This window comes from Rousettus aegyptiacus, unplaced genomic scaffold, assembly GCF_014176215.1.
Source record: "Rousettus aegyptiacus isolate mRouAeg1 unplaced genomic scaffold, mRouAeg1.p scaffold_m13_p_1, whole genome shotgun sequence".
NCBI classification, from domain to species: domain Eukaryota; kingdom Metazoa; phylum Chordata; class Mammalia; order Chiroptera; family Pteropodidae; genus Rousettus; species Rousettus aegyptiacus.
In genome coordinates, this window is record NW_023416284.1 from 65,293,616 (window position 1) to 65,306,933 (window position 13,318).

Genomic DNA, 13,318 nt, shown 5'->3' on the forward strand with positions numbered 1-13,318 from the left:
CAAGAGCCTGTCCCTAGGCAGCAGCTTCAAAAGCTTGGGTGGTAGATATACTAGCAATTTGGAACAGACTTCAGGAGGAAGGCAGAGGGGCTGTCTCTTAGCTTCCCTGGTCTCTGGGGAGGATCACAGTCTGCCTCTAGATGCATGCCATGTTAGATAGGCTTTAATATACAAAAATAGACCTCTTTGAAGGTATGACAAGAAGGTATGCTTTTTTGCCTGCTTTTTTGTTGTTGTTGTTGCTGAATCCTGTGGGTATAGCCATGGTACTTCTTCTCAAGCCTGTTAAGAACCGTTCTTCGTTTGCTGTAGTCTTGTGGATCTCATACAAGCATGCCCTATTAGTTTTCAGAACTACGTGTTTTGAGGGCCCATCCCTAAGGTGGGAGTCGTAAAAATAGGAGCACTTGATGAGTACCCTTTACTCCTCAGGGAGAAGCAGGGAGTCAGATGTAACCTCTCATTGTATGGCTCTATGTCCTCTATTTCCTCTATGCTGGACATGGAGTTTATAGCTCTCCTTGTGTGTGACTGTAGATTTGGTGTATCATGGGAAAAGACAAGGGAGGAGCCTCCTATGTCACCGTCCTGGACCTGAACTTATTATACAAATATAAATTTAATCATGTTTACTTTAGAGGATTTTATACTTGATGTATTTAAAAAGTAGGAGGATTTTTCAAAATCTGTGAAGTTCCTTTAAAAATCATAAATTAGAAAATGCAAGATTGTTTTCAAAAAAAATTTTTGCTGGATTTGAATATGTATGTCATTTTTCAAAAGCCCATTAGTGCTTACCCGTACCTATTGATCATGGAGGTTTATTCTGGAATTTGGAATTAATATCAGTATTGATGCACAGAGATAAAAATTTTAATATTAGTTCAAAAGTGGCAATATATATAATTAATGTTGTCAGCCAAGACCTTTAAAAAAGAACAATCTCACTGATAGTTGTAAAGCAGTAAATGATTTTATAGCAAAATGGAAGTAATTGAAAAGCCAAAAAATTCTACCAAATAATAGCTTAGGAATATTTCCAGTTACTAAGCTGGGCACTTAAATTTCTTATATAATCTACTTGATATTCACAGTAGTAGAGGAAAGCTGAGTAGATATAATCTAAAATTATGTTTCAGTTGAATGCTTTTTCTGCTTTTATTGAAACAATAATATACCTAGTGTTCTGGGGATTTAATTATAAAACTTCTTGTGGAAATTTGACTCTTAAAATTTAAGAGTCTGTCTGCATTGTGTATCCTTTGTCATAGTAGTTATATCTATCTGCTCAGTTGTTAGATACTAACAATGAGATAAATACAATTATATTGCACTTATCTATTATTCAGAAGTTTTTAAGTTGGACTACTTTGGAAATTACCAAAATATTGGGTATATAGCAAGAATTCTAAAATAAACTATACATATAGTAATCTTAGAACGTGTACCAAGATTAGCCAATATACCAGTCAGAAAATAGAATTCTTTTGTTTTCTGATAGTAGTTCTCAAAGTCAATTTCAATTGGCTCTAAAGTCTAGACTAAAAAGGAGTTTAGGAGGATAAAAGAAAAAGGAGTGATAAAAACTAATAAAACAGAAGCTGGCATAACTGTAACAATTAGAAGTAGCCATAAATAATGAAAAATAAGAACAGAAATAGAAGTGAAGGAGAAGAGAACAGTTTTTGAGGCACTTGATCTTTCTAGCTCACTTTCTTTAGTACCCTAATTAGTCCCCAGTATTTGTGGGTAGCTAGAGCCAGGGCATAGCTAACATCATTTTCTGAGACCCCTAAAGGCATAACTATATATTATGGCACACTACAATGATTACAGCAGTGACCTTTGAGTCCTAAGAAAAAGTTGAACTATGTTCATGGTATTCAGTATACTACTTTTATTATAAAACTTAGGTGTTTAACTGTAAATTAAATAGAATCCTACTTATCTGAGATACTACATTTCTCAAATATAGCTAGATAACACAAGTTTTTTTTTTAAAAAAAACTTTCTATACAACCTTATATGTATCAACTCTGTAGCTACTTTATTACTTGTAATTAAAAGAATGTGAATACAAGATTTACTACAAAAAAATTGGCACTCTAGCCACTTATAATGTTTCTCTAGATAAAGTAGTATAAAGACATCAAAGAACTAAAATATGCATGTTAAACTTTCATTTTGTAATGCATGCTGTGGTTATAACAGTTATAACCACAGTAGTTTTAGAAAAAAATAGAAACTATCAAATTAAAAGTGACTGATTTAGAAATGTTTATCTTATGATTTAGAAATGTTTATCTTATAGAAATGTTTCTTCTTACACATAAGAAAATACATTTGAACAGGAGACGACTACACATACTATTTAACTTTTAAAATTAAAATGCCTTTTCACTTTTTTAGGCTGTATGGTTTTTCAGCATATGCAGTCTCATTCTTAGGATCCTGAAAGCAGAAGAACCAAATGAAGGATATGGGAAAATAACTGAAAATGAAGTTATTTAATAAGGACTGATTGATTAAATATTATTTATCACTTTCTTAAAGGTTTTTCTTTGAAAAATTCTAGCATAATAAAGCTTTCTTGTAATGAGGACATATAAGGCAGAATAATTAATACACATTAATTTCCTATGAGAAATTCTGAAGGGAGTGAGGTTTTTTTTTCTTGGTGTATATATATGTTAGATAAACAAAAGAGTATATCTTTACATTTTGCAGAGAAATTTTTACATGTAAGATATTGGTCATTATTAGAAATTGCTATTGTCATTAACACTAAAGAGAAATTCTATAAGGAAAATCTAGTTTTCTTTAAATTTCTTAGTATAGTTTAAACATATTTCAAATAAACGTGTAATTGTTCAAAATGAAGGGTTTAAACAGCTTGGAAAACTGATGAGTTGGTATCAAAGAAATTCCTGCACTGGGCTGAAGGTTGACTTAGATGACTTCTAAAAGTCTGTGATTTTTCTGAGTAATTCATTTAACAAAAGTATATTGAGCACTTACTATGTACAAATTTTTCTACAGGAATCAGAATTAACCAGGTTACAAGCCAAAATTTCTGGACATGAAAGGGCAGAAGACATCAAGTTTCCATCAGCCCCATTTACCCCTCCAACAGAAATTATGCCAGACATTCATAATCCAAAATATGCTAAACTTGCTCACACAGCTGTTTTCAAGTATAGAAAACTACGTCGTTCTATTAGTGCCAGTGACCTTAGTTTCAAAACTCATAGTGATGAAGATCTTTCTGAAGAATTACTACAGGACTTAAAAAAAATGCAATTAGAACAACCATCAGCATTAGAAGAAAGCCAGAAGGATCTGACTTATACCCAGTCGGATTCATTTAAACCTCTCACATATGACGTAGAAGATGACAGTTCTGAGAATAATGACTTCAGTACTCTTAGTGGAATGCTAAGATACATAAACAAAGAAGTGAGACTGTTAAAAAAGTCTTCTATGCAAACAGGTCCTGGTTTAACTCAGGTATGTATTTCATATATTAGAAGTTATAATAATTTGTCTCCATTGAATATCATTTTATTGTAGAAAAATCTATACATTTAAATGAAGCATGCTATTATACGATGTACACAAATATTGAAAGTAAAAAAGAATTCATCATAAGTTTGGAATGCTTTTACTCCAGATAAGTAGATTTGAAAATTTAGTTTTGAAAAGTAATTTTTGTTAAAATAGCGTGTACAATCAATTAAATATAATCTCTATATCCGATTAAAGAGCTAATTCCACCTCATGTTAGGAAACTGTTTTTAACTTCAAATATTGGAAAATGTTTTTGGAGTGCCAAAATTAGTTATTTTCTTAGACTTCCTGGAAACCATTCTGGTAAAAATTAACGTAACCTTTGTCTTGTTCATAGACTTCCATGGTGGCTCAGAATATCTTATTTACATGATTTATCTACTCCCATTAGTTTTTGAGCATATCATACTGAATATGCAACTTTATCCCTACTACACTTACCTACAGACACGCAACATTGTTTATAAGCAGTTAATGTATAGTTTGCATATGGAAATAAAGACTCTTTCAGGTAATGTTTACTTTTTTCAAGTGCCCCATTGCCTCATTTTCAAATACATCAAAATAGGTTTGCAGCCTAAACAATTTAAAAAATGTTTGTACAATGGATCCAAAGACAAAGACTGTTGGAGCTTCCTTTGTTTCTCCATATCCTTCCTTACATTAAAAAGAGCTTAATTTACTATTTACAAGTAGAAAACTATGTAAACATAATAATATTGTTGTTAAAACAAAATTTGTACCTTACGAAATTTCAAGTGTATAGTAACGCAGATGGCACATAAACAAGGTAATTTTCTATAAAGCCTGATAAAATTAGTTTTCATCTAAAAAAGTACAGTCGTGTTTACTGTATATCATTTATTCAGCCATTTGATTCATTCAGTATTTATTGAGCATCTCTTATATACCAGGCACTGAGATTATAGGAAAAAAACAAAATGACCAAGACTCTGTCCAAACGGAGCTTTCATTTTAGTGAGGAGACCATCAAAAAACAAATAAATAGACATATGTTCTAATGCCAGGTAAAAATAAGGTTATGAAGAAAAGCTGGTAAGAGGATACAATGTGATGGGTACTATTTTAGATAGGGTGGCCAGGAAAGGCCTCATGAGACGGTAACATCTGCTCGGAGTCCTATAGGAAGTAAGGAAGTAAACTATCTCAATATCTGGAGGAAGAGCATCAGAGAAAAGGAAATAATAGGTACAAAGTCCTGAGATGGTAGCATACCTGGCATGTTCATAAAACAGCTAGGAGGGAGAGTAGTAGGTGTTGAGATAAAAGATAATGCTGTTGAGGGGTTGGGCCCCAGTGGTATTATAGTTCCTATAAGAATTTTGGATTTTATTTGAAATGTGATGGGAAGCCATTGGAGGGTCCTGCTTAATTAGGGAAGTGACATGATCTGATTTATGTTTTTAAAGGATCACTCTAACTCAGTGGTCCCCAACCTTTTTGGTACGAGAGACTGGTGCTCCTATGAGAATCTAATGCCTAATAATTTGAGATGGAACTCAGGCAGTGATGCTAGCGCTGGAGAGCGGCTACAAATACAGATGAAGCTGTGCTCACTTGGCTGCTGCTCACCTCCTGCCATGCGGCCCAGTTCCTAACAGGCCACGGACCAGTACCACTACACAGCCCAGGAGTTGGGGACCCCTGCCGTAGCTGCCTTATGAAGGATGTATGATTAAAGGACAAGAGCAGAGATCATCTAGAAGGCTACTTGAAATAATCCAGGCAAGAGATAGTTTTCGATAGGCAGAAGGATAGATGTAGAAATATTGAGAATGATTCTATTTCTGGATATATTTTGAAGGTAGAGCCAACAGGATTTGATGTAGGTTTCGAGTGAAATAGAAGTCAAGGAAGACTCTAAAGATTTTAGCCAGAGTAACTGAGCGTTACTAAGATGGGGACTACTAGGAGATGAGCAGATTTGGAGGCATGGAGAGAATCAAAAATTCGATTTTAGATATATTAAATTTGAGATTTCTATTTAGATATCCAAGTGGAGATGACAAATAAGTGATTAGGTTTATGAGACTAATGTTATAAATTTAGATATTATCAGCATAATTGACGGTAGTTAAAGCCATAATGCTGGGTTAAATCAAAGGAATTGGTGGAGGTAGAAAAAAGAAGTCCAAAAACCAAGCCTACTTTAATAAAGCTAAATTACTTTTAGCATTTAAGAAGATGAGGATTCAATAAAGCTGAGAAGTAAAGTGAGATAGGAGAAAAATTAGAGTATAATATCCCATAAACCAAGTGAAAAATGTGCTTCAAGAAGGAAGGTGAGATCAGGGGTGTGAAATATTGCTAAAGTGAGGACCGATCATTGATATCATATTCGGTAATATGGAAGCTGTTGATGCCAAGAATACACAACTCTTTTGATATAGTAGAAATTATGGAAATGTGTTGTCAAGCGTTTTGGGGTTTTGTTTTGTTTTTTAGGATAAGAGATAAAATAGCATATTACATAGTATTGGGAATGATCGATTAGACAGAGAAACTGGTAATTCAAGACAGAAAGTGGAAAGAGTAAAATTTTTAAGGTAGGCTGAAGGAACTAGGATCCAGTAGAGAAGCAGATTGGCCTTAGATAAAAGAAGAGACAGTTCATCAACTGCCATGGCAAAGAAGGCAGAATATATGTGTACAGAAACACAAGGAATAGGAAGATTTGGTGGTAAGGGAGGAGTTTCTTTATTGATTGCCTTTATTAGTGAAATAAGAAAGATCATCAGGTAAAGCAGGGGTATTGGAGGTTTAACTTGAAGTACGGGGAAGGTATATGAAAATGTAAATGGACTAGGAAAGTCTCATAAGACTACAAGGCAAATAGTTTTGTTGTATGCAACAGCCCTACAAAATACGAGACAGCCAATGTCTTTTATTCCTGTCTTTTATATGTTAGCAACAGGATGTTCCTTTCTATTGTAGTGACAACCAAAAAATACTCTCACAAATTTCCAGAATGTTCGCTAGAGGAGAGCATTGCTCCCTTTAAGATTTCTGCTCTATTCTGATACCCTTTAGAGTCATAGATGTTCAAGAGTCTATTTTTGGTAAAATAGAATTTATACAGTATAAATTTGATAAATATAGTTACAGATTGTGATCATAGTTAACACATAGCATTTACTATTGTAAACGCTTTACATAAATTAACTCATTTGATCTTTATTAACAATCTTGTGATAAGTACTGTTATTATCGTAATAGTACCAAAAAGTTTTTTCGTATAGTGGGTAATATTATTCTCCATTAATATGGATGAGGAAACTGAGTCTCTGTTCTTAACCACTGTTGATATATTATTTATATCATTGTATTTACATTCTCTTTAGTATTATCTATTTAAATATTTTGGTCTTGCAACTGCTTAGTCAATTAGGGATTTAGAGAGTAGGACTTAAAATTTACCACAGAACTTAGAGGATGATTTCTCATATAAGTCATTGGAATAGATAGATATATTTGAATACTTCAAGTCATTTTTCCTATTCTGTTATCATGGAACTTCGGTGCCAAATTAAAATATGCAAAATATTATAACCAGCTCTTAAAATCTATCCAAAGTTAAATCCTGTACATACATGGTTTATCGTTGGCAATATGCTACTGATTTTTAAATTTATATTAACTACAGTCAATACTTATATCTTTAAGCTCACATGAGACTCTCATAGTTCATGAACCTCAGTTGCTTTACCTATGTTTACTTAATTTTGCCTTGGATAGTGGGGACTGGCTCTTTGAATTGCTTGGAATTCAATTTAGTGCTCCTTTGGGACCCATGCTGGGACTGATGCTTGATAAATGCTCATCTGTGGGTTTTCTTCAATTCTCTAATCATCATTACTTGCATACTATACCTTAATCTTAAGGGAAAGGTTACCGAAGACATCTTCTCAACGCTTCTTCTGTAGCCTCCATTTTTTTTCTTTTTAATTTCACTGTTTTTTTCTTTTTTTCTTTTTTTAATATAAGGTGAGAAAATTCAGAGCAAGGACTGCTATTATTGAAAGAAACTTTGACTTGCTATGGTTTTACTGTTCCTGTCATTTACATGTACATTGCATTAATAAATGTGTACCATTTGATAAAATTCTGCATGAGATACTTTAAACTGGAATGTAGAACCATGATCCAAAGGCTAGTTCCGGTCCTCACCTTATTTCACCCACAACAAAAGTGGGTGACATTGCATTGGTCTCCTATTTACAAGAAGCATTTTTAAACTTTTTTTAAGCCAAGGAAACTATTGTTTAAATGGAATGTTATAAAGAAATCCAAATATGTCAGTTAGATGCAAAAATAAATTATTTGATTGAGGATGGTTGTATCTAACCTTTACCCAGTTACTTGCTCACTCTGTTTTATGGCTGCTTATGCAAAGACTCCAGAGCAGCCCTGGATTAACTTTTAAGGAAAATAAGCACAACCTTTGGGTATCAAGGGAAGTAGAGCACAACAAAGCTTTTTGCTCTATTATGCCCTTAACTCTTTCACTGCCAGACTACTATAGTAGAATTTTTTGTCATTGTCTTTATCTGCCATGTTTTATTTTAATTTGCACTGTTAAAAAATCTTTTTCTTTGGTATGGTGAGTAAAGTTTAAAAGCTTAGTTTGAGGTGTCATCATATATTTATTTCTGGCTTATGGCGTGAGTTTCACTTCTGTAGAAAGTAAAACTAGCTAGCTGAGTTGAATAGCATTTAATTCATCAGCTGTTTTATGCAAAAGACCCTTAACTCATTATTATAAGCAGTGGAAGGGCCAGGGAGCATTGCCGAGCTCTGCTTAGGGTATCATTTGGCTTTAATAGAGCTCTGCTTCAGAGAGTGTGGTATTAAAATCCACTAGTACAGCGGAATGTAGAAATTGGTAAGTGAGAAGTACTTAATAAGTGTTAGCTTTCTTTCTTGTGTTGCAGCCCAAATACTAATTTTCCTAATGGTTATCAATGTTGGTGATTCCATTCACCTCCTGCCAGCTGACATGATAACATTTTCAAATTCCCAGCCCAAGTAAAGACCAAGTTATGACAAGAGTATTTGACCTGTATGTTTAGAATCTCCTTGGCCTTCTCCCTCTATTTTTCTACTCTATGTTATATTACTTCTTTGTGCACTTTTTCTCTTTTCTTTTTCCTCTCCTCTATTTTTCTTTCTTCTTTCTCTTTCATTGACTTGTTTTATGTAGTCCTCTGTCTTCTTTACTATCTTCATCCGAACTATAATGCAATACCAGTCTCTAAATATTTTTATTCTGTCCCATTTTTTTTTAACCTCACACTACCTCCTCACCCCTCCAGCCAGAATTACTTGCCTTTTACATCCTTGTGGTTCATTATTGTTTTCTGACTCGTATTTTTCAATTAAGTAATTCCCAGTTGCTTTAAATTATGCTCCTGATTGTTAAAAGTGGACTTTAAATGCTAAATCAATACAAGAATATTTCAAATATTAATCTATTATTTTGCATTTTTCCAGGGAGAAAATTTATAATTAAAAGAAGATGTTGATGTGATGAAAAATGAGATTTTTGGTACTGTGTTGTGTTTTTTTATTATCTGTAGCTCATACTTCATAGAAGCTGTTATTTTATTGCTTTTGAATAAATTTTATGTTTTAATATTTTTAAAGAAACTTCTGAAGCTTACTTAAAAATATTCATTTTTATTATTTTTGGTTTAAACTGCTTTCCTTATCTTTTTCTTTTTATGTAAAAATTATTGTTAAAATGCATAAGTACATTGAATAATTTATATTTTCATTCATACAACCATAGTATTGCTTACTTTTCTAGTAATACTTTATTTTAAAAATAAGTAATATGAATTTGGAAGTCATTCTGCCACAAGTTAATAATTGTGCTAATAATGGCTGGCTTTTATTGAGTGTTTGCTAATTATCAGACACAATTCTACGTACTCCATATTTATTAACACATTTAATCCACCTAATGATTTTGTGAAGTAGATACTATTATTATTCCTGTTTTACAAGTAGAATTGTTTAATGTGATGACACAAGTATGTGTTCCAAAGAAACTGATTTGTTGTAAGCATCAAGATGGACTTTGGATTAGTGACTCCTTTTACACGTGGTTAGATTTATGGCAGAATAAAAATAATGCAGCAAAGTAAAGATGACATATTTAAATATTCGAATTTACAAATTGCTCAAGAGTTTAGATTTGATGTCTTTAGACCATATATTTAATTCATAAGTAAAATAAATAGAAAATAATACAGAGTTAATCCTTTCTAATAGTTAATCATTAAAGCCATTAGTATGTTGATAGTACCATTTGAACAACACTAATGCGGAATTTGGAATTATTTGTCAGGCATGGAATAAAGTTTATCTTTTTACTGCTACTTACTAAACATTTAATCCTAAGTGTTAGGTCTTCTCAGACAGCACCCTTATTTCCCTTTTCCTGGCCTTTCTACCATGTGCTGTGTAAGTTCTTCATAGGCTAGTGAGCATTACTGAGTAGAGTCACAACGTACATCTGACACCTTTATAATTTACATTTTCCAGGCTGAGTTGGACTCTTAACAATTTTTGACAAACTTTAACCTCTTCCTTTTAGCCTCCTTTCTCTTCCACGTTACAGGTATGTTATTATTTATTATTCTTTTCAGCACCCCTTTTACTACATCTCAAGAGATAACTTGGCCACACACTTCATAGGAGATCTTTACGTCCAAGCTCCCTCAATTTCTTTTATCTTTCTAGACCTTACTATACCAGTGTATATTCATATTTTCTTCCCTCCTATCTCAGAAATTCTTATTTCTCTCTAATGCTAATCTTTCTACTTGTAAACTAAATTCCATTCTTTCCCTTCAGCTAGGCTAGGATTTTATTTTATTAAGTATCCCAATTCTTATATCTCATTCCTTAAACTGCTTCTATTCACATAAACATGTTCAAATCCCTTCCCTGGCCTAAAAAACATCACCACCAAAAACCCCACCTTTACACTACCTACTCGTCAAGAAAATTACTGTCTCCTTACAGTGCATACTTATTATTTTGTTTGATCTTTTTCACCTTCCACTGGATTCATATAGTTGCGATAGGAATAGTCATGTTATGCTCTAATCTGTTAACCTCTGTAATCCCTGGTACAGTTGATTTACCCAGGATTAGACATTTAATTTAAGTAGGGCCAGAGTCCTTTTCTTTTTAAGAATTTTGAAACTGGAACCAGAAAAAAAATCAAATTCCGTTGTTTCTTGTGTGCTCGACTATAAAATATGAGGCTTCAGAGCTCTCGATGGCTTCGTTTCCATCCTATGTGGGCCAAAGAAGCAATTCAGCTAGTCTGGAAAAAGTAGAAGAAAAAATGAACCAAACCTACAGAGAGAAACAAGAAAAAGAATACTAATGATACCTGGTTCTACATGTTTGTGAGACCCAGCCACATTATTGACCTTGTATTCTGAGATACTACAGTATTCTTACAGTAAACTCTTTTAAACTAGTTCAAATTGGGTTTGTGTCACTTAAAAACAAACAAACAAACAAAAACCTTAACCAAAACCCTAACCCTAACAATGTACTTTGTCTTTTCTTTTGCCAGGAACTATTTTAGAAAAATCATCTATACTACCTAGTTACTCTTTACTTCCCACTCAGTCCTTAATCTAATACAATCTGGCTTCCACTCCTGCTACTCTCTTGCCACACCCAGTGTCCTGTTTTCATTTTTTATTTTAATCTACTATAACATTTGACCTTGTTTACCAGAAATCATCTAAATATCTCTTTATTTGACTCCAGAACACTGCTAGTCTTTCTGGATTCTCCTTTTAAAAACAAAGAGCTAACCTTTACATAATGCTTACCATATGCAAGGCAGTGATGTAAACACTTTACAAATATCAGTTTATTTAATCTTCAGAACAACTCCGTGAGGAAATATCTTGCAAGGAGGTCATGCAACACAGCATTATAGTACCACATGACGTAGATATAAAATAGTTTGTTGAGGAAAAGCTTAACAAGGAGGATAGTAGTAGAGTATACATAATCACACAAACTCTTATCCTACAGCTTAGGTCAGTCATAGTCTGCTTGCATCATGATCAGAGTTGCAGTAGAAAGGAACCCTGCCTTCATAATATTCTAATATTTATTAGGTTGGGGTGAGGCAGAGAATATCTATGCACCAGTGGAAACTTCCTTGTAAAGTAACAGACCTTGTTAGAAAGGGGGAAACTTTTTGTTCCTGTGTTAAGGTAATTCAAAGTTGTTGGTTTTTGCTAATTAAAGTTTGAAAGAGAAGGGTATTGGGAATAGATGAGCCTCCAGCACCATCGTGATTTGTCTCTCATCAGGCAAATACTGTTAATTTATTGCTGTATTTTTACAGGGAACAGGCACAGAAGGGTTAAGTAATTTTTCTCATGGTTTTGTAGCTTTCTTTACAAGTATAACAGCTGGGAAATTTTTATTGCAGAGGTTTTAGTTAAGGGTAGTTATGGGCGTATCTCTCCATTTTTAAGTAGAAAGAAGTTTTACAAGAATATTTTAAAATAATCAAAACCTTGCATTTGATTTTTTTTTACAAAATGCTTATTTTTAAGTACATATATATGATTTTAAATAATACATAAATCTAATCATATGTGTATGCTTTTCCAATCAAGTTTTGTTTATATTTGTCAACTACTGTTGACATTAAATGTTATTTTATATTAGTTTCAGATGTACAACATAGTGGTTAGACATTTATATAATTCACAAAATGATCCTCCCAATAACTCTAGTACCCACCTATTACCATACAGTTATTACAATATTATTGATTCTGTTCCCTATGCTGTATTTTACATTCCCATGATTATTTTGTAACTACTGATTTGTACTTCTTAATCCCTTTACTTTTTTTACCCTGTCCCTAGCCCCCTCCCAGCTAGCAACCATCAGTTCATTTTCTGTATCTATGAGTCAGTTGCTGTTTTCTTTGTTTATTTTGTTCTTTCACTAATACGATTCCCCATATTAGTGAAATCATATGGTATTTATTATCATTTTTTAATTTTTTTTTAATTTTTTTTTTTTTTTGCTGCTTCAGTTGGGTGTTTTTTACTATCTTATATTCCAAATTCCTGATTCTCTCCTCTCCTTCAGCTAATCTACTGTTGATTCCATTTAATGTACTCTTCATTTCAGTTACTATATTCTTCATTTCTGACTGATTCCTTTTTATGTTTTTTATCTCCTGTTTCATATTTCCAATCTCTGTCAAAATTCTCACTGAGATCATCTATCCTCCTAAGTTCATCGAGCATCCTTATAACTAGGGTTTTGAACTCTGTATGTGGTAGATTGGTTGCCTCCATTTAGTTTAGTTTTGTTTCTGGAGTTTTGTCCTACTTTTTCACTGGGAAGATATTTTTTTGTTTCCTCATTTTGGCTGCTCCCCTGTGTTTGTTTCTATGTATTAGGTAGATCTGCTGTGTCTCCCAGTCTTTGCAGAGTGTAGTAGGTGTCCTGTGGGGTTCTGTGGCACAGTCTCCCTGTTTACCTGAGCCAGGTGCTCTGGGGGTTTCCCTTCTGTGGGTTGTGTATGCTGTCCTGTTGGAGTTGAGCCTTGATTGCTGTTGGCACATCAGTGGGTGGGATTGCCCCTCAAGCTGACTGGCTAAGAGGACTGGCCATGACTACAGCAGACAAGTAGTTGTGCTGAGGCTGACCCCACAGAACGAGATTT

At 33.5% G+C, this 13,318-nt stretch overlaps 1 protein-coding gene across 10 annotated transcripts in view; it reads left to right on the forward strand.

Annotated features, from left to right (window-relative positions):
* The window catches only part of CCDC18 (coiled-coil domain containing 18), a 97,575-nt gene extending 88,242 nt beyond the window's left edge, over window positions 1–9,333 (forward strand). For 9 of the 10 annotated variants that reach the window (XM_016134240.2, XM_016134238.2, XM_036236498.1 and 6 more), the window contains one exon: window positions 3,040–4,093. In XM_016134240.2, the coding sequence (XP_015989726.2) occupies window positions 3,040–3,570 (531 nt within the window). In that variant the 3' untranslated portion in view covers window positions 3,571–4,093. Of the gene's footprint in view, window positions 1–3,039; window positions 4,094–9,078 lie in introns of those variants that run through there. The other variant, XM_036236493.1, reaches the window with a different exon arrangement.
* Window positions 9,334–13,318: the final 3,985 nt, after the last annotated feature.